The sequence below is a fragment of the Salmo trutta genome, chromosome 16 (assembly GCF_901001165.1).
Source record: "Salmo trutta chromosome 16, fSalTru1.1, whole genome shotgun sequence".
Lineage (NCBI taxonomy): Eukaryota > Metazoa > Chordata > Actinopteri > Salmoniformes > Salmonidae > Salmo > Salmo trutta.
In genome coordinates, this window is record NC_042972.1 from 32,773,237 (window position 1) to 32,795,557 (window position 22,321).

Genomic DNA, 22,321 nt, shown 5'->3' on the forward strand with positions numbered 1-22,321 from the left:
TTACCTAATACTGTCTTTCCATTCAGCTCCACCTTGGATTGATTTATGTGTTCACAGTAGAAGAGGGTGTGGTCCTGCTCATGTATGTCACCTATGGAGGGAGCTAGTTTGATCCAGTTTATTGTATCTCTCTCTCTCTCTCTCTCTCTCTCTCTCTCTGTTTCTCTCTTTCACACACACACACACACACACACACACACACACACACACACACACACACACACACACACACACACACACACACACACACACACACAATTGCACATATTGTGCTGAACACATTCAAGAATAGTTTTGCACATCATAGTAAGTATCCAGTATTATTTAGTGCAGTCATAAGGAACAGCCCACTGGGCACAGACATTAATTCAACATCTATTCCATGTTGGTTCAACGTAATTTCATTGAAATTACATTAACACAACATTGATTCAACCAGTGTGTACCAGTGGAAGTGTAGTGTTCAAAGAAATGCAACTCTGTCTTGCTACAGTACATGTATACTCCCAACATTCCTCCTGAAACCGATAATACGAGATGTGTGCATACAACACGAGTTGATTTAATTACTCATGATTACCATCTTGATACCGAATCCAGTGAAGCACTCATGATCTCTCTCTCTCTTTTGTAAAATAAATAAATAGAAGCTCTCTTTTTCCTCTGTAACTCTCCATTTGTCCAGCATTCAAAGAACTAAAAGTGCAGACATTTACCCCAAATAAACTTTGTAATATCTTTGGTTGCATAAATTAAAGTCATGAATATTATACGTACTATAGCCTAATTCTATTTGTAAGTATTTGCATAAAGGTTGAACTCCTTTGAATTAGCTCCAGACCATAATCTATTGTCCTCTACCTTTATAGGGGGATTGGTCTGTACATTATGGCAATGCCTAATCCCCCTAAATCTAAAAAATACTCTGCCCCTGGCCCCCGTCAACCCCCACCACGCCCTAGGTTGCCAGACTGACCAGACAGGCGGAGGCTTTGAAGGGGTATTCTCTCTCAGAAGTTCACTGACTCCCACACATACAGATATTTACAACCATACCCCAACAGGCCTACACATAGCTTACACAGAGAGAAGTGTAGAGAGGAAACACTGCCTGCAACCATATACTGACAAACTGTAATGGATAGGAGTGTGGGACACAAATGCATTATTTTTGGGGGGTCAAAATGTGGATTAAGGTGAAGTACAATCCAAAGAACCAATGTATTTTTTTGCATTAGTATTCTTTTGTTGTATAATTTTTGTAAGTGTGACCAATAAGTCATTTCAAATACATTTCCATTTTGATTAGCTTAGTTAGAGCTCATTAGTTTTGCGTATTACACTCTGATCTTAAAAGTAGAATTTTTAAATCGATGCTGTCTTGTAGTTGCATTCACTTATTGTACTTTGATCATTTTACCTTGATTGTAATATTTCCAGTCAGACTGCGTCGACAGTCTTTAGTAAAGCCGTGAGGAATGTAAAAAGAGAAACAAGGTCGCCATCAGGTGGCAGATTTGAGGTAAAGTGTAGCCCAAGTGAAGTCTGTCAAGTTCTTTTTACTTCTGAAAATAGCAGGTGCCAACTTTGCACCATTGCATGCTTATATCTGGCTCATACATCATTAAAATGTAAAAAATATATATATATATATATATATATATATATATATATATATATATATATATATATATATATATATATATATATATACCTAATGATGGCATGGCCATAATTAACTTCCCATTATACCTTTGACTTCATGCCAGAGGATTACTATTTTAAAGGTAGACTCAGCGATATGACGTAGATTGAGAAAGTAAACAGCATAGTGGGTCAATTTCCGCATCAACTAAGAGCGTTGACGTGTGAGGCTCAAGTTCTCATCTGTTTTGGTCCCCTGGCTACCACGCTGTGAACAGGGTGGTAGCACGGATACTGTATGTGACTGTGTGAGAGCGAAGTCTTGCATCTATCTGATCTCAACGTAATTTCGCTGAGTCTACCTTTAAAATGGTAATCCCTTTGCAGACTTGATTTACACAACTCAGTACTGACTCCTAAATCTTTAAATAGCCTCAGCACTCCATTTTAGGACCACGGTAAACAGCACAGAATCAAATGACATCATAAACAGGCATCTTTCACAATGGTTTATTTACACAATAAAGTCACACACACACACACACACACACACATACATATATATATATACACACACATATACATACACACATATATACAATTGGTGGGACCTTATAAAGACAAGGTGTGTGCCTTTCCAATCAATTGAATTTACCACAAGTGGACTCAAATCAAGTTGTAGAAACATCTCAAGGATGATCAATAGAAACAGGATGCACCTGAGCTCAATTTGGATTCTCATAGCATAAGGTCTGAATACTTATGTAAATAAGGTATTTCAGTAAAAAAAAAAAAAAATGGAAACATTTGCAAAAAAGAAATTAAAAACCTTTTTTTGTTTTCTCATCATGGGGTATTTTGTGTAGATTGATGACAAATGTTTATTTAATCAATTTTACAATAAGGCTTTAACTTAACAAAATGTGGAAAGGGGTGTTAATACTTATGTAAATAAGGTATTTCTGTTTTTTATATTTAATAAATGTGCAAACATTTCTAAAAGCCTGTTTTCGCTTTGTCATTATGGGGTATTGTGTGTAGATGCTGTGGATAAAATGTTATTTTTATTTTTTTTAGAATAAGGCTGTAACTTAACAAAATGTCAAGAGGTCTGAATGCTTTCCTGTATATTCCAGAAGTATTATTCTGAATACTTTCCTGTATATTCCAGAAGTATTATCAGATTAACTGTTTTATGCAGATAATTATCAGACTCAAGTTGCAAATGCTGGTAAACACTTGAATACATTTAGTTATAAAAATTTCACAAACGTAGTGCACTAGGCCTTTACTAGTCCTGTAAAATTAAAAAAGTAAAATATTTACAAAGCATTATGAATATGATGACCTTTAAAGAATCCATTTTACTGCATTGGCCATAAAACCGAGTCCAGACCTTTGAGTAATTTGAGCAGTACTTCATAATTCAGATGTTTGGAGTATAACTCCAGGAAAAATATATTGGAAGTTATTGGAAATGTGTGGCATCGAAATAAATTGGCAGCTTTAGACATCTCACTACTTCTCTTTCTTTTTTTTATTTTCCTTTTCCTTCTTGGCCTTCTCTTTTTCTTTCTCTGCCTTCTTCTTCTCCTTCTTCTTCTCTTGCTTCTCTGCTTTGTACTTCCATATGGGCAGCTCCAGGTGACCCTTGTGCTTCTTCTTCTTTTTTTCCTTCTTAGGCGTGGGCTCTCCAGACTTCACTATCTGGATCTTGGGGATGCAGCCGGAAGGGAACACACTGTTCCTGTGAGCCATGTTCCGGGGCATGAAGGTACGCACCCCGGTGGAGACTATAAAGATAATGCTGCCCCTGCGCTCTGTGTCCACACAGCAGGACGTGGCGATGGTCTCGGCCGAGTGGATGTGTGGAATGATGGAGGAGACGGAGCCGTTGCTGTGGCACACAGAGCTCTCCTTCAGCTTCTTCTCTGAGTGCTTCTTCATCAGCTCAGGCACGGCCAAGCGCCTCTTCCCCACCTCAGGGGGGCTGGTGGGGCATAGCGGCCGGCAGGCGGTGGCCACCAAAGGGCTGTGAAGGCTGGTGGTGATACGCACCATATGGTCCAAGACCCCGTTGTCCTGGGGGTCTTGGGGAAAGTTGAAGCTGAAGATGGACTTGATGCGCTGGGTGATCATCTGGCCGGCGCTCTTGTTGGCTGTGGCCTTGGCAACCAGCACTTTCAGTTCTGGCCACTCGGGGACGTAGCTCTCAGCGAACTGCTCGGCTCTGGGCCGCAGGTTGAGGCGGCGGAGGCGGTTCAGCGTCTCGTAGCGGCCCGTCTTTAGGGCCCAGTCCCGCGCACACTTCTGCTTCCTGGTGTCTATTGCATTTAGGTCTGCACCTGAAAGAGAAATAGCAGTGAATGGAAAAAAATAAAATAGCTTTCAGGTCATAATATTTCTCCATTGAAACACTTTCATTCACATTCCATTGCATATAGATCTATATTATAGCACCATAATGATAATCATGTGCTACATGAATAAGAAAACATAGATGCTTCTTGGTTTATGATGGATAGAGTAGAGAATTAATTATCTTTAATGTGATGGGGGAAAAGCTTCAGTTAGCTGAGCATGTTTTCCTCAACTCTTTTAGTATATTGACAAATGAGTGACTGTGACTCCAGTGGATACTATTGATCTTGTGAAAAGAGGACAACATATCTGGAGTAAATAAACTTGGCTAATCTCCTGGCAGCCAAGACAAAGATTACACCAGAGTGTGCCCCCAAATTGACCCCTTAAACCTGGCAGCCGTCACTAACACATGCTCTCAACCAGAGAAAGTTGACACCACAGGTACAGCCATCGCAACCACATTACTACACACTTCTTATACCCTTAGCCCTTCAATTTGTGGGTTCATGCTCAACCCCAAATAGAACAGAGATTTTAGAATTGCCAATTGACTGAGTTAGCAACATTGCTGCCTGGGAGAAAAGCACAGGCTAATCCCAGAATTCTGTGTGTATAACTATCTATTCCTCCTCTCACCCTCTCTGGGCCTTACTTCTTTTTAGAAGTATACCCTTTGGAATCTCTAAGGTAATTTAATGAATTTAATGTCAGCGGACACACTGTTGTGTGTCTGATAATACATGTGAGCTATGTGCCACTGTGAACTGCACAAACATACCATGAAGGCTTATACTCAGTATACGCAGGTAAATTGGGGTCAGAATTATGTTTTTATACTTGTAACATCAATTTCTCAGGTTATCTAAACATTTATAAGATGGTTTCTCATGACTACAGTATGGTATGTATAGTAGCATTGAAGTGGATGAGGCCTCTCACTCACCGGCCATGACGAGGGAAGACACCACATCATCTCGGCCCTGCATGGCAGCTTTGATGAGTGCAGTGAAGCCACGGCAGTCCCGGATCTCTGTGTCTGCCCCGGGGTAGTAGTTTAGGATGTAGGTCACTGTAATGGTGTGACCTGGAGAAGGAAACAGGGTGAGAATGGGTTCAGGGGATCATGAAGTGCCATCGAAAATGCTAAAGGCCTGTCACAAATGTCACCATTATTTCCTATATAGTGCACTACGTTTGAAGTAGTAAGTACCACAGATAGAACAATGAGCCAGATATTTCACTGGATGTTTGAATGTGAAAAATCTGGTTGGCGTTTCCACTCACAACCAAATATGGTGAGAAGAGGAAGCCCAGTGGCCAGCAGTGGGAGAAGATGGAGCGATATGGATTTTGGACAACATTCTGCTCATTTTCTCATCAATTAAACATTTGATCTCTATACAGTTTTCTCCTTCCAAAACTATAATCTGTAACAAACAGAGTGGACTGTGTTTTGTAGACTTTATCCTTTGTCAAAGTAAAAAAAAAAATGTAGTTGTTTAAAAGGAGTGTAAGGGCAAAATGAGTTGTTGCACACGCACACTTCACAGGGTATACGTTCCCCAACGGAAATATTCAAATAAATACTAGAACGCGCCAATAGGATCTCACTAGCTTGTGCTTGGCTCTGCCCACCACCGTGCTTGTTCTGCCCACTATGATTCATTTTCTCCCATTGGAAACGACAGGCTCTGGTATATCATGGAATAGTTAGAAAAATCTTTGGTTGTACTCTATAAAGGTAATAGGTGCCATTTGGGATGCAACCTAGAGAAGTGCTAATGAGGTTTCACTGTGTAGTATTTAGTAATAGGTCTGGGGAGAGTGGCTCACCTGCTTGTGCAGCGATCATCAGTGCTGTGTTGCCATCGTTGTCCTGGTGATTTATGTCCAAGTAAGGACAGTGGTAAAGAGATTGCACAATGTCCAAAAAACCCTTATAGCACGCCACCATCAGTCCAGTCTGTTGGGTAAAAAATGTGGATTAGACTGATGAAGAAAAAATCTGACTGCGTCAGAGTCAAGGCTGCAATTAAGTCCAACAACAATTTTACATGACTTGATTGAAGCATTCTGTCTTCATACAGGGCATGATGCTCCTGGTATTTGAACTAGTAACCCGCAGGACTCGCTGGATCATACACCCTAAAAGCTATCCCAAATGTGAAATAGCAAGAGAGACCCATACCCAGCCGTTGTGGTCTACCGCCATGACCTCCTCTTTTGTAATCCCTCTCTCCAGAACCTTTCGGAGCTCCAGGGGGTCATTCCGAGTGCACGCCTCATACAGCGTGTTGGCAGTACCCTGTGAATCACCTTCCTGCTCATAGTCTGGAAGCACTGAGTCATCTGAGAGGATACTCCCGGAGTCTAACACACTCCCTGACAAAGACACCTCTGAGGCGTCCTTGTCAGGGCCTTTGCCCAGGAGGGGGTCCTCAGACACAGAGTTCTTCCCAGTAGCCATCTTGGAAGAGATGGAACTGGACCCTCAGCCTACATCACAACTGGAGCTTTGAGAAACAGAACAAGAGGGGTCAAAGGTCAGAGACTAAAACGCAGTCTGGCATAGGCACACACCTAGAGATCTCTAGGGAAATAAACCAGTGGTCAGACCAGTCTGTTGATTGTGTTGTCATTGAAGTTGAGGCAAAACCACAGAGCCATTCAATGGGCCATTAGAATGATCTATAGATCAACAACACATTTCTCTGATATGACTGACAGTTTGACTGGAGGTAACGCAACATAATTCTCCATCAGGGATAATGATGGTTTATCTCTTTGAGAGTGGTTACACTTCTCCAGCCCTATCCCTCAGCTGTTTACCAAATAAGTGGGGGGATGACCGATTTGATGTTGTCCTAGATTGCCCGTTTAATCTCTGTGTATGGCAACAGAATGGTTGTGGCTGAGCGAATTCAACGTGTCTTCAGTGTTGAATAACTGGATTAGCATCTGAAAGCCCTTCTGAACACAACGTTAAATTCACACTAAGAAGAAATAGAGTCACATGTGGGATTTCAGCGGCTCGTGTTTGGGCTTTAAATCCAGCCACACCTGTACGAGGCCATCCTCGCATCTTGGCCATTGAAACGTCTCTTGTTGTTTTTCGCTTATGAGGATAAGCCTCAGAGATGTTGAGTTGTTGGATATACGTATTACTGATGCATAACGCAGCACAGATGCATGTATCCTCACACTAATTGTACAGTTGTGCCAATTTCTCACAAGTGTTTCAACAACCCCAGCGACCCCACATCAGGGTGCCACACTGTTAAAGAACAGATGGAGGGTTGAGAAACCAATAGATAGAGAAACAGAGGACCACTGAGGACAGAGTGTCACCCAGGGAGACAGGTGTTTCAGAGTTGCTGATGTAAAACACATCAACAGAGTCCCTGGGGTTACAAAGCCTCTTATACAAGATTAAAGGCACTCTATTTGCAAAACATGGAAACATCTATAATATCAGCTTGAGGATTTGTTCTACATCGTCTTTGATGTCCGGAGCACAGACTGAAATGCAGTTGAGCGTCCTGAACCATTGCCTCTTAACGGCAGCAAACAGTCAACAACTTGTTGTGCTCTGTTCAATTATCGTTCACCTGAGCATGCACATTTCTAGAAGATCATTATAAAGAACACAATCTGTAATTAAAACTTCAAAACTGTCTCTAATAAAAAGTCTCTAGCAGAACATCTTTTAAAACCCATCCCTGAAGAATGCACTTACCTCAAAAATCTAACTGGTTTCTACTCACTCTGTCTCTTGAGAAGATATTGTTCAAACTGCTAAAAAAAGAGTATTCTCTGTAGATATGGTACACCACCAAACAACCGTGTAAAATGACAGAAGTCACTTCCTAACCCACCTCTTCTCCTGTGTCCTTCCAGTGAGTGACAGGTGAATGCAGGTTTCCCACACAGGCCCATCTACGCCGGTGCATTCCCCTTCTCCATCCCACAGTCTGCCAGATGACATGAGGATCAGAGGAGGAGTCTTAACGTAGACACCATGTGTCTCAAGTCAGCCAGCATGCTCCCTCGCCTCATCCCAATCACTGAGGATTTCAAGAGGAGATTATTGACTGTGTCCATTTCCATCTCTCTCTACAAACCACAAATTCATTGAGACCTATGCCACCTTAAGTCTGAAATGACCTGCCTATCCCTTTCCCCCTTCTATTGTCCTCTCTGAGCTACTGTAACACAGTGTTAGGAAATGATGTAGTGTAATCACGAGCGTCATACAAGGTTTTCCCCCCATTTCATTCAGTTAATCCATTCCCTTATTGGACATCTTTTTGAATCAGTCAGGTATGACTGTTGTGCCAAAGTCCCCCTCAAGCCAACAAACTTCCCATTTGTGTTGTCCTCCTGACCAATGAGAGGTATTTCTCTCATACTTACCTCACCATCTTGTGGCTCCCCAGTTTGAACACTGTTCTAATGTACCATTCATGGTTTATGAAGACCAGTCTCGTATTTTTTTACAAATTATGTGATTTGTGGTTTAAAAACAACCCAGATGTGTTTATGACCCATTACAAAGGTTTATGTGAGAGTTGCAGTCAGAACAGAGTAAACAGCCCAGTGGTGTTAAAGACAGAACTGTAGGGGAAACAAGGAAGAAGGAGGCAAAGAGATGACTCAGCAAAGTCTGCCCAACAAACCTTTCCCATGATGCCTCTGTCATAATCTTATTTTGTCTGTTCTTTATTTTCTCTGACGTTCCACCTGTCTGGCAGGGTGACTCCCTCCAGCTTCTCATTCCATCCAAATACACATAGTGCCTGATCAGAGTTTCCTGTGGGACACAGCTTTGTTATCAAACACACTGCTGCTTGTCAAGCCCCACCAATGGGATGGCCTAGACTGGGATAAGGCTTGAATTAAGTAGTATAAGTACTCGTATAACGACACATGACATGGATACAAAACGAGAGGTGACCCTCTTAAAAACAACTTTAAAAAACCTTCCAGTACACTCCCATCACCTCTTTCTCTCGATCTTACTCTTTCTATTTAGATTATGATTCGATAACACACTAAAAACAGCCAACTTCTTCTCATCTTTTAAAGAGTGTTGTTTGTTGTTCAACATACCAGAGCCAGACAGAGAGCAAGGATCTGGTGCTTTATTGAAAGCAGCTTATGCCAGCGGAGTCTAAATGTTTCCTAGGACTTCATATCTATCAAATGTCATCAAATCTACCTACGGGGGTAGTGTGCATGTTAACGTACAGAGAACCTTCAGAGGATGGTGGCCTTTATAACACATGTGTCAAATATTTACATTTATATCATTCTCATCCACATAACACTTTTCTCCTGGTCATTTAATTCCCACCAAGATCTTCAGATCTGTTGGTTTGATTTCGCAGACTAGTGGAACAGCTTAGATTTACCACAGAGTGGCGCTACTACTGAGCTAAAAACAAAACAGCACTCCTGTCCTTTTACAGTACAGAACTAAACAGAGAGATTTAGCTGCTGTTTCTGATTCAGTACTTGGGTTTGACCTCATACGTTTGTTCATGGACACACTCATTCATCCTATCTCCTGATATGGGACATTGGAAAGAAGCTACAATATCTTTCCTGGAAAGGAACTGGGGCTATGTCTAAAACCAAAACGATGTTTTAACCAAAGTCATGGGTCTGGCTTCTTGGCAGTTGATCAATAATGAATATCCAATGGTTTTGGCTTTGAAACAGGGTTTAAATAGACATATTCCCTGCTGGTTATTCCTAATAGTCCCACTGTAGCTCAGTTGGTAGAGCATGGCGCTTGCAATGCCAGGGTTGTGGGTCCAATTCCCATGGCGGACCAGTACTTAAAAAATAAAAAAAATGTAATAAAATGTATGCACTCTACTGTAAGTCGCTCTGGATAAGAGCATCTGATAATGACAAATGTAATGTAAATGTAATAATTTTCTATTTTTCATTCACTCAGTGACTCAGTCATAAACACATTTAAAAAACATACTGTTTGGGAGAGTAGGGTAAGTTGAGCCAAAGGGGTAAGTTGAGGCACCTTGTTTCTAGGAAACCATACACAAAATTAATAATTTCACCAAATATTTAGGAAGAGGTCATCATTTCATGTAGTCTGTGAAGGAAGAAACCACATGGAAAAAGTGGTAAGCAACTTAGGTCCAAATAGACTTTCACCAAGTCAAATTATTTTATTGTGTTAGAGGTTACATGATGCTTGTATCTAAACCAAAGTAGATAATTTTAAGGTAGTTCTATACATCAGTTGGTGTCTCTATAAGTTTCAATTTGAGCTCCTAAACCTAACATGATGAAGGTGCATCCTTGTAGCTGTGTGGGCTAATATAGTAAAAATGTTTGCCTTGGGGTAAGTTGAGCCAATGACCATGGGGTAAGGTGAGCAAATGTTTGAGCCAATAGCAAGTTAAGCAAACTCAAGTGTTTTCTTCCCAGGCCCAATGCAAGGCATTATCATTGGGATATAAGGTAACAATAGGGCCTGGCCTATGTTGTAAGTGTTTAAAAAAGTACAACATCTTTGTTAGGTGTTAAGCCTGTGTTAAAATATGCTTAAAATTATTCAAATACAAAAACAAATTGTGTGTGTGTTGAATTATCTTTGGGAAAAAAAAGATAGACATGGATTTAAAAATGTAGTGGTAATTTCATTCAATACAGAAATTTGTAAACGGCTTAACTTACCCTGTCCCGTTGCTCAACTTACCCCATACCTGGGATAAGTTGTGCCAAGAGACCACTTTTTTGGGGCAAGCTACAGTGTTTTTTCAAAACTGTAAAGTTTACTATATTTCCCTTGACGGAGTGATGCTTAATGTAAAAAATGGCTCAGCTTACCCTGCTCTCCCCTACATATGCTCACACATACTGAATCAAATATTCCCTTTCTCACTTACTTTCAGTGCATCAAACACATACACATGTAGCCTACATCACATGTACAAATGGTATCTGGAGGAGGACAACAATGTAACGCTGCAACTGTCTGAAAACTGTTTTTGTGTTGTCTCAGAGGTAGAGGCCGCTGGGGCGAATGGTGAGTGGGTGTTTTGAGAGTGTTCTAACTTCGTGTTTTGTACAGAGGAGACAGAGGACAAACAATGCCTCTGTTAGTGATGATACTGGGATTCTTGGAAACATAATGTGTGGCTCTCACGGAAACAAGCATTACAAAGTAAACGCTCACACACACACACACACACACCCACACCCACGCACACTGTATAAGCAAATATATACACTGCTCAAAAAAATAAAGGGAACACTAAAATAACACATCCTAGATCTGAATGAATGAAATAATCGTATTAAATACTTTTTTCTTTACATAGTTGAATGTGCTGACAACAAAAATCACACAAAAATAAATCAATGGAAATCCAATTTATTAACCCATGGAGGTCTGGATTTGGAGTCACACTCAAAATTAAAGTGGAAAACCACACTACAGGCTGATCCAACTTTGATGTAATGTCCTTAAGACAAGTCAAAATGAGGCTCAGTAGCGTGTGTGTGGCCTCCACGTGCCTGTATGACCTCCCTACAATGCCTGGGCATGCTCCTGATGAGGTGGCGGATGGTCTCCTGAGGGATCTCCTCCCAGACCTGGACTAAAGCATCCGCCAACTCCTGGACAGTCTGTGGTGCAACGTGGCGTTGGTGGATGGAGCGAGACATGATGTCCCAGATGTGCTCAATTGGATTCAGGTCTGGGGAACGGGCGGGCCAGTCCATAGCATCAATGCCTTCCTCTTGCAGGAACTGCTGACACACTCCAGCCACATGAGGTCTAGCATTGTCTTGCATTAGGAGGAACCCAGGGCCAACCGAACCAGCATATGGTCTCACAAGGGGTCTTAGGATCTCATCTCGGTACCTAATGGCAGTCAGGCTACCTCTGGCGAGCACATGGAGGGCTGTGCGGCCCCCCAAAGAAATGCCACCCCACACCATGATTGACCCACCGCCAAACCGGTCATGCTGGAGGATGTTGCAGGCAGCAGAACATTCTCCACGGCATCTCCAGACTCTGTCTGTCACATGTGCTCAGTGTGAACCTGCTTTCATCTGTGAAGAGCACAGGGCGCCAGTGGCGAATTTGCCAATCTTGGTGTTCTCTGGCAAATGCCAAACGTCCTGCACGGTGTTGGGCTGTAAGCACAACCCCCACCTGTGGACATCGGGCCCTCATACCACCCTCATGGAGTCTGTTTCTGACCGTTTGAGCAGACACATGCACATTTGTGGCCTGCTGGAGGTCATTTTGCAGGGCTCTGGCAGTGCTTCTCCTGCTCCTCCTTGCACAAAGGCGCAGGTAGCGGTCCTGCTGCTGGGTTGTTGCCCTCCTACGGCCTCCTCCACGTCTCCTGATGTACTGGCCTGTCTCCTGGTAGCGCCTCCATGCTCTGGACACTACGCTGACAGACACAGCAAGCCTTCTTGCCACAGCTCGCATTGATGTGCCATCCTGGATGAGCTGCACTACCTGAGCCACTTGTGTGGGTTGTAGACTCTGTCTCATGCTACCACTAGAGTGAAAGCACCGCCAGCATTCAAAAGTGACCAAAACATCAGCCAGGAAGCATAGGAACTGAGAAGTGGTCTGTGGTGTCCACCTGCAGAACCACTCCTTTATTGGGGGTGTCTTACTTATTGCCTATAATTTCCACCTGTTGTCTATTCCATTTGCAGAACAGCATGTGACATGTATTGTCAATCAGTGTTGCTTCCTAAGTGGACAGTTTGATTTCACAGAAGTGTGATTGACTTGGAGTTACATTGTGTTGTTTAAGTGTTCCCTTTATTTTTTTTTAGCAGTATATATATATATATATATATATATATATATATATATATATATACATACATACACACACACACACACACACACACACACAGAGAAGCGCATACACATACAGTACCAGTCAAAAGTTTGGACACACCAACTCATTCAACGGTTTTTGTTTATTTGTACTATTTTCTACATTATAAAATAATACTGAAGAAATCAAAACTTTGAAATAACCCACATTGGATCATGTAGTAACCAAAAAAGTGTTAAACAAATCAAAGTAAACGTATTTTTCAAAGTAGCCATCCTTTGCCTTGATGACAGCTTTGAAGACTCTTGGCATTCTCTCAACCAGCTTAACCTGGAATGATTTTCCAACAGTCTTGAAGGAGTTTCCACATATGCTGAGCACTTGTTGGCTGCTTTTCCTTCCCTCTGCAGTCCAACTCATTCCAAACCATCTGAATTGGGTCGAGGTCGGGTGATTGTGGAGGCCAGGTCATCTGATGCAGCACCCCATCACTCTCCTTCACACAGCTTGGAGGTCTGTTGGGTCATTGTCCTGTTGAAAAACAAATTATAGTCTCACTAAGCTCAAACCAGATGGGATGGCGTATCGCTGCCATAACCATAAGTGTGCCTTGAATTCTAAATAAATCACAGACAGTGTCACTAGCAAAGCACCCCCACACTATCACGCCTCCTCCTCCATGCTTCATGGAGGGAACCACACATGTGTAGATCGTCCATTAACCTACTTTGCGTCTCACAAAGACATAATATTTGGACTCATCAGACCAATGGACAGATTTCCACCAGTCTTATGTCCATTGCTCGTGTTTCTTGGCCCAAGCAAGTCTCTTCTTTTTATTGGTGTCCTTTAGTAGTGGTTTCTTTGCAGCAATTCGACCATGAAGAACTGATTCTCGCCACCTCTGAACAGTTGATGTTGAGATGTGTCTGTTACTTGAACGCTGTGAAGTATTTATTTGGGCTGCAATTTCTGAGGCTGGTAACGCTAATGAACTTATCCTCTGCAGCAGAGGTAACTCTGGGTATTCCTTTCCTGTGGCGGTCCTCATGAGAGCCAGTTTCATCATAGCGCTTGATGGTTTTTGCAACTGCACTTGAAGAAACTTTCAAAGTTCTTGAAATATTCTGCATTGACTGCCGTTCATGTCTAAAGTAATGATGACTGTCATTTTTATTTGCTTATTTGAGCTGTTCTTTCCATAATGTGGACTTGGTCTTTTACCAAATAGGGCTATCTTCTGTATACCACCCCTACCTTGTCACAACACAACTGATTGGCTCAAATGCATTAAGAAGGAAAGAAATTCCACAAGTTAACTTTTAACAAGGCAAACCTGTTCATTGAAATGCATTCCAGGTGATTACCTCATGAAGCTGGTTGAGAGAATGCCAAGAGTGTGCAAAGCTGTCATCAAAGCAAAGGGTGGCAACTTTGAAGAATCTAAAATCTAAAATATATTTTGATTTGTTTAACACTTTTTTGGTTACGACATGATTCCCTATGTGTTATTTCATAGTTTTGATGTCTTCACTATTATTCTACAATGTAGAAAATTGTCAAAATTAAGAAAAACCCTTGAATGAGTAGGTGTGTCCAAGCTATTGACTTGTACTGTATGTCCATAGACATACAGCCCGGTAGGGTCAGTTTGACCTGTCAATCAGAATCAAAACAACCATCAACTCTAGGGGGTCACACAAAAGTATTTCAAGGATCCAAATTGATATGATGCAGTGCTTTGCTTCACCACTAGGTGACAGTATCACAGCAAGGCCTGCCTATCTGTCTGCAGCTGGAGGGCTCCGGGCCAGAGCTCTGCAGTCTGTCCCAAGTCCCCCTCCCTCTCCTCCCCGTCTCCACCAGAGGAACTGTCAGCTATGTCCCAAATGATACCCCATTCCCGACATAGTGCACAACTTTTAACCAGAGCCCTATAGGCCTTGGTCAAAAGTAGTACGCTATATAGGAAACGGGGCAATTTGGGACAAACATCTGACGGCTCCTTAGCCCCAACCAGAGCAGAGGGTAGGGAGGGGAAGGAAGGAGGATGGCAAATTAGATTTGGTAGGGAGAGAAATCAAGCCACATTTCCTCGACCAGGAGTTGGAAATGGTTTCAGGAGAGTGCAGAAAGGAAGAAGTGGTACCGGGGCTGAGGTTGGGTCAGGGTGCAGATGTTTACACAGTTTGGATTGGGAAGGAAAGGCTGATCTGAAGGTGCTTTGATTCTAGAAGCATAGTTATATCTAATCTACACTCACCTTCTGAGCAACAATTCCGTCCTACCAGCAACACAGTGATCCAACCCCTCAACATACACACGTATGCAACACACACACACACACACACACACACACATTGGAGAAAGATCAACGCTTTTCAGCTCACTGGGTTTGTCATTTAAGCAGGGTTTTTAAAGAGGTTTAAGTAGATGGCCAAGGGACCAAGCGCATTTAGATATTTTTATAGCCTTAATCTCCTGGGTAGATTCAGATTGCTGGGTTGTGCTGGTCCACCCATGATCGAGAGAGTGGATAGAGAGAGGGCGTGAGATAGAGGATGGATGGAACAAGATGAATGGTGAGACAGAGAGGGTGAGAGAGTGAGAGACACATATGCTGCTTCTTCACAACCTTCCTATAATTTCTGCTCCAGTAAGCCTGCTGCAGTCTTTCTCCATTTCTAGGTTCATATAAATGATTTTACACGTAGCTCTCCATGGAATAAACGCTACCACGGCCACACGCACCTGTGCTGCTGAGATCATCTGGTCATAATTATTTTATCTGAGATTTGAGAAAACAAGACTCCAGGCCTCAGGCATGCTTTGTTATTTAATGTGTGTGGGATATTTTACCTGCACATTGCTGTTTACTCCAGAGAGAGAGAGTGTGAGAGTGAGAGAGAGAGAAACTAACACCATTGTAAATACAACCCATATTTATGTTTATTTAATTCACCATAATATAACATTTGAAATGCCACCATTCTTTTGAAATGCCACCCATTCTTTTGAAATACATTGTTTACTGTTCATTTCTGACTGTTTATTTAACTTTTGTTTATTATCTATTTCACTTGCTTCGGCAATGTGAACATATGTTTCCCATGCCAATAAAGCCCCTTGAATTGAATTGAGAAAGAGAGATTTCTATACTAACATTATAAGCCTCGGTCTAAACACGCAATAGAGTCCATTGTGATTGGTATCTGTCTGTACTGCCACGAACATCTGGAGAATCTATAGTCAATACTGGTGAGTGGAGAAGTGTACATTACAGACTACACACTATGTCCATTTACATCTACAAATCCCCTTTAGAAGGCAGCTGTCCTCTTGATTAACAAGAGAGAGGGAGGGAGAGACTGGAAGTAGAGAAGGTGTTTTGATTAATAAAATACATTGTTATATAAAATATATTATATAAGTTCTCTGTAAATACATGTTTGCAACAAAACAACTCACTTTAAATTGTACTACTTTATTAAAAACAAAATATATTTTTTCTCTTTAACCAAGCTGATTATTTATCTTTAGGCTTCATTAGTGGTAAATTCCAACATTTAAAATGATAAAATATTAGATCAATGTACCTCAAAATATTTTTGTTGGAGTGATTTAAAATGTTGAGATTAGACAGATGACATGTTTTGTTGAGCAAGACTAGTGGCATCCAGGGAAAGTGTTGACATTTTTTTTAGCCATGAAGTGGTTTCTGTGAGAATTACAGGAGTGTGTGTGTGTGTGTGCGTGCGTGCGTGCGTGCATTTTGAATGTGTGTTGCTGAACACTGTTGATATGCACATGTGTTTACATAAACAAATGAGCCTCCTCAAAGATATCGCCCGGGAGTAAACATTTGATATACACTCAGTTCTATATTGACCAGTTTCATTCCTTATACTCCAATCAAACATTTAGGCAAAGATATATGCACTTACATTGAGACCTTAATGACACTACCAGGAATAAAGGAGAACAGAAGGTATACAGCAAACAGGTATACCATAAGGTCAATTAACAGTGAATATTATAAACAACATACACTTTCCCACAAAAAGTCCATAGGAAGAAAAAGAGTGAGCCAGGGTTGCCAGGATAATGTCTGGGTGAGAGATGCAGACACCGGTGGTGCATTTCAGTTGAGGATTTACCATGGTGTTTTACCCAAAAGACTCAAACTTTCCTGTTTCCTTCTACTCAGACCTGCAGCCATGTCTCACTGGGTCATGGCTCCTGCGAACCTGCCCTGACAAGGGGCCAAGCCCAGGCCCTGGGTACTTTTCAGCCTCCATTTACTAACAATGGCTAACTCTGAACTTTAACACCTTCTTGAAAAGCAACTGTCTTGAATGATGCAGAAGTTGTTGATTCTGCTCACCCCAAGTCTTAGTGTCACACTCCTGATGGAAACACAACTACACTAGAGACATTAACATAAACATTGGTGACAGACTGGTGTGGGGGTAAGTGTCATTGGAAAAGCACCATGAGTAAATGAGAATGAAAGCTCAGGCTGGTGTGGTGAGGGAAAATAGGAAGGATAAAAAATGTAGAAAAAAATATGAAGAGGAGGGAACTACATGCTGGAATAGCCAGCGAGCAGAGCTGTAGACTCCACCCCCCCTCTCCCTGCCTCCCCCTGCATCTCTGTTTCACACACACAGAATGCTAGCCCACTATCTGACCACAGAGTGAGCTCAGTGAATTGTGGAAAGCATATTGTTTCTCCACATCTCTCTCTCCCTCTCTCTTTCACTCTTCCACATGGGATCCTAAAAGACTGGACCATCTCTTCTTGGATATCCTCCTCCTGCTTTGGGATTTAACAGAGTAGAGCAAGCTTTTTTTCCTGTTGTTCTAAAACTTTTATCTTCTGGGGATTACCACTGGAATACCTCCTGTGTGTGTGCGTTTGAGCGTGAGTGTGTGTGTCCTGTGCCATGCCCACCCCTGGTCGTTTTGGGACTAACGGCAGTGGATCAGCATGAAGGGGGGTCACCATCAGCGGGGGTGCGGGTGTCAACACCTGTTCCGAAAAGTACTGGCTAAGTGTGGCTGCTGCTACGCCCGAGTCCGAGGTTGGTACAGCTCTGCCTTATGTCCGTCATTTTCACCCAGCTACTTCTCTTCGCTTTACTGATCTCAGATGAGATGGGAGTTTAGTTTGCTTTCTCAGTTATACTGCAGGTCAGATGGTCTGTGCAGTTGTGAAGTCTGTGTTTTTTGCTTCTGTAAACTTACACGTTTGTCCGAGGTGGTCTGAGATCAGATGATGAGAGCGAATCAGCAGTGCTCCATCGATTGTTGGTTGATATTCAATCTGTTTTTAGGTCAGATAACACTAGCAAATGGGCACCATTCAGTATAGCCTATACTCTTCTTCACTGTCCAAATCTGTTGTTCTGTGATCAGATATTGAGACCGAGACACTGCTACAGCTATAGACTGAGAGAATTTATCCTTTTTTATTGGGGTATTATGACTCATACTATGGTACTCTATTGGAATGAATGGCAGTAGAGGCATAATCCTGATTTTACTTATGCAGGAAACTAAAACAAAGGCATGTGATATTTCAGAAATTGTGTAATAGAATATTTTTGTCAACCTAAAATATTGTCATATGATCATAAATACAGTTTATATGCATTTTATACAAATGTTCCGTATAAATAGCTTCTAAAATATATGTAAACTGACCATAAATGTCTCAATTTTTGTTTTCTTGGAAAGCTGAGAGTGCTGTTATATGATACAATATCAGTACTTGTTGCATTTACAACTTGTCCTAACATCTACTGCTTTCAGCCAGTGTATGGCTGTGGATTGACTGCATTGTTCGAATGGAATGTTGACATATTGGCAATTCATTTGAAACATTTATGGAATCCTTCCTCAAACGGTCTGTCTAGCTAGCTAACAAACATATAGTGCAGATAAATTCTTCAAATTCATTATTTTACACAATATCTTACCACAGAAATGGCAACCATGGTTGACCAATTCACTGACCAAAATGGCAGACCTTTATTCCATCATAAGAAGGTTCACCCAATGTCTAGTATTCTAAGTCCTAATTCTATGGGGGCGACCTCTAGGAGGTGTGTGGTACATCAGTGTCTCTATCTCTCTCTCACTCTTTCATTTTTTTTGTCAGTCTGTCTGTCCTTCTCCCTCTTAACTCCTCATTCCTTTGCAAACTTCTCCCTTGTTCTCTCTCGGGGGAGAGACAGCTGACGGTAATTGATGGTGATGTTTTGCTGAGACTCCAACTCCTCCAGAGGAAATGAAATGAAATGTCTTTGGGCCCTGGTTGTGTTCACTCTGCTCTGGGGTTTGCAGCAGACACAATGCTAGTCTCATGCTGACGCGGGAAGCTGTGCAGAATGTGAAAATGTATCACGCTACACATCTAGTTAGAGAGACTATCAGTTATATAAAGTTAGAACAGTGACATAATTATTGTATTCTCAGTAATATAGAGTTCAAACAAAAACAGAAACTATACAGTGTCTTCGGAAACTATTCAGACCCCTTGACTTTTTCCACATTTATGTTACAGCCTTATTCAAACATCTCATCAATCTACACACAATACCCCAAACAGATGTAGAAATTTTTGCTAATTTATTACAAATGAAAAACTGAAATATCACATTTTCAAAAGTATTCAGACCCTTTACGCAGTACTTTGTTGAAGCACCTCTGGCAGTGTTTACAGCATCGAGTCTTCTTGGGTATGACGCTACAAGCTTGGCACACCTGTATTTGGGGATTTTAAGCTCTGTCAGGTTGGATGGGGAGCGTCGCTGCACAGATATTTTTATATCTCTCCAGAGATGTTAGATTGGGTTCAAGTCCAGGCTCTGGCTGGGCCACTCAAGGCTATTTACAGACTTGTCCTGAAGCCACTCTGCGTTGTCTTGGCTGTGTGCTTAGGGTCGTTGTCATGTTGGAAGGTGAACCTTCACCCTAGTCTGAGGTCCTGAACTCTCTGGAGCAGGTTTTCACCAAGGATCTCGCTGTACTTTTCTCCGTTCATCTTTGCCTTGATCCTGACTACTGTCCCAGTCCCTGCCACTGAAGAACCTCCCACAGCATGATGCTGCCATGGTGCCAGGTTTCCTCCAGACGTGACACTTGGCATTCAGAAGTTATGCTTGGCATTCAGGCCAAAGAGTTCAGACCAGACAATATAGTTTCTCATGGTCTGAGAGCCTTTAGGTGTCTTTTGGCAAACTCCAAGCTGGCTGTCATGTGCCTTTTACTGAGGAGTGGCTTCTGTCTGGCCAATCTACCTTAAAGGCCTGATTAGTGGAGTGCTGCTGAGATTGTTGTCCTTCTGGAAGTTTCTCTCATCTCCACAGAGGAACTCTAGAGCTCTGTCAGAGTGACGACCGAGTTCTTGGTCACCTCCCTGACAACGGCCCTTCTCTGCCGATTGCTCAGTTTGGCTAGGCGGCCAGCTCTAGGAAGAGTCTTGGTGTTTCCAAACTTCTTCCATTTAAGAACGATGGAGGCCACTATGTTCTTTGGGATCTTCAATGCTGCAGAAATGTTTTGGTACCCTTCCCCAGATCTGTGCCTCAACCTCATGGCTTGGTTTTTGCTCTGACATGCACTGTCAACTGTGAGACCTTATATAGACAGGTGTGTGCCTGTCACGTCCTGACAGTATAGGGGTTATTTGTTATTGTAGTTTGGTCAGGACGTGGCAGGGGGTGTTTGTTTTATGTGGTTTGGGCTATGTATTTAGGTAGAGGGGTGTTTGGTTTATGTGGTCCGGGGTTTGTTAGTCTATGTTCTATCTAGTCTATTGTAGTTCTATGTTTAGTTTATTGGGGTTGGACCTTCAATTGGAGGCAGCTGGTTATCGTTGCCTCTGATTGAAGGTCCTATAATTAGGAGTTTGTTTGTCATGGGATTTTGTGTGAGATTGTGCTTGTTTAGCTGTGTGCCTGACAAGACTGTCCAGTTCGTTTGTGTTTTGTAAACGTTTGTGTTTTCCTTCTTCACCAAATAAAAAGAAGACGAGTATATATTTTCCCGCTGCGTCTTGGTCTTTACCCTACGACACGCGTGACAGTGCCTTTCCAAATCATGTCCAATCAATTAAATTTACCACAGGTGGACTCCAATCAAGTTGTAGAAACATCTCAAGGATAATCAACAGAAACAGGATGCACCTGAGATCAATTTTGAGTCTCATAGCAAGGGTCAGAATAATTAAGTAAATAAAGTATTTCTGTATTACATTTAATACATTTAAAACATTTCTATAAAGCTGTTTTCGCTTTGTCATTGTGGGGTATTGTGTGTAGATTGCTCAAGATTAAAATAAAATAAAATGTATTTTAGAATAAGGCTGTAACCTAACGAAATGTGAAAAAAGTCAAGGAGTCTGAATACTTTCTGAAGGCACTGTATATAGTACTATTGGGTTTAAACTAAGGTTGCAAAATGTACATAGACACCGTGACTCTATGCTCAGTGAAGTTGTCAGGGCTTTCAGAAGGATCGGACCAATACGCAGCGTGATCGTAGTTCAACATCTTTTATTCAATCGTGAAACTAATGCAATATACAATAAACTTGAAATACAAAACAAGAAAGCCGTGATGCAGAGCAGGCATACACTACTCACAAAATTAACAACCCACGGCATACAAATGGAAAACCCCCTACATAAATATGATCTCCATTCAGAGGCAACAAGAAGCAGCTGCCTCCAATTGGAGATCAACCCCAAACAAAACCCGACATAGAAATAGAAACCCTAGAACCCAAAACATAGAAATAGCAACCCAGACAACCAACCAAACACCCACTGCCATGCCCTGACCCATCTACTATAGAAAAATGACTTCTTACAATGGTCAGGACATGACAGAAGTATGTGGCAAACCTCTTCAAAGCTAGGAGCGTTTGTCACAAATTAAGTGGGAAACTGTCACCAAAGTCAGCCCAGAATTAAAGTTCTTTCGAACATGACAGTACCTGTATGTTTGTTTCTCTGTCCTGGTCAACCCAGGCTGCAGGTAAGGTCAAGGATAGCAGGGTTCGGTACAGAAATCTGGTTCTCGGTAGGTCCAGGTCTAAACGCCAACAGGTAAGTCCAAAACAGTCCAGCTCATACACGGTAAATCCAGCCAATGTAGATTGTCTCTTTCTCTATGGTTCATAGATCCTTCCCGCCCTCTCTCTCTCTCTTCCTGGTTGTTCTTGACCCTTTATCTGTGGGTCGGCTCCACCTTCTGAGCGTTCCCCTTGCTTCTGGGAATTGTAGTTTTGGCAGTCGGCCATTTTGTGATCTGTAGTTCTGATCGAGGTGGCCATTTTAGTGATCGGGCAGAGCCCATTTATTAGTTCTGCCCTCACATATCTGCCATTTATCACTCGACCCCCTTCTTTGCCACAAGTAGGGTTGACATAGATACTGTGACTCTTTGCTCAGTGATGTAGAA

General features: G+C 42.0%; 2 protein-coding genes across 4 annotated transcripts in view; one reads left to right on the forward strand and one right to left on the reverse strand.

The window, feature by feature from the left end:
• Nucleotides 1-3,162: 3,162 nt before the first annotated feature.
• On the reverse strand, nt 3,163-5,965 carry LOC115149806 (ankyrin repeat domain-containing protein 33B-like). Its single transcript, XM_029692631.1, has 3 exons — nt 5,842-5,965; nt 4,952-5,092; nt 3,163-3,989 (listed from the first exon to the last, which is right to left on the reverse strand). The coding sequence occupies exons 1-3, from the start codon at nt 5,960-5,962 to the stop codon at nt 3,163-3,165; spliced, it is 1,089 nt and encodes a 362-aa protein (XP_029548491.1). The 5' UTR covers nt 5,963-5,965.
• Nucleotides 5,966-17,533: 11,568 nt separating this feature from the next.
• LOC115150575 (rho guanine nucleotide exchange factor 25-like) overlaps nt 17,534-22,321 on the forward strand; it is a 51,330-nt gene continuing 46,542 nt past the window's right edge. For all 3 annotated transcript variants that reach the window (XM_029694010.1, XM_029694011.1, XM_029694012.1), the window contains exon 1: nt 17,534-17,935. In XM_029694010.1, the coding sequence (XP_029549870.1) occupies nt 17,842-17,935 (94 nt within the window). In that variant the 5' untranslated portion in view covers nt 17,534-17,841. The remainder of the gene's footprint in view (nt 17,936-22,321) is intronic.

Excerpts from the sequence above, each read along its gene's own strand:
- LOC115149806 (XM_029692631.1), bottom strand. The coding sequence starts at position 5,962 with ATGGTGGCGTGCTATAAGGGTTTTTTGGACATTGTGCAATCTCTTTAC. Across the intron at positions 5,093-5,841 it reads GATGATCGCTGCACAAGCAG|GTCACACCATTACAGTGACC; the intron begins GTGAGCCACTCT and ends TTCCTTCTCCAG. Across the intron at positions 3,990-4,951 it reads GTCTTCCCTCGTCATGGCCG|GTGCAGACCTAAATGCAATA; the intron begins GTGAGTGAGAGG and ends TTTCTCTTTCAG.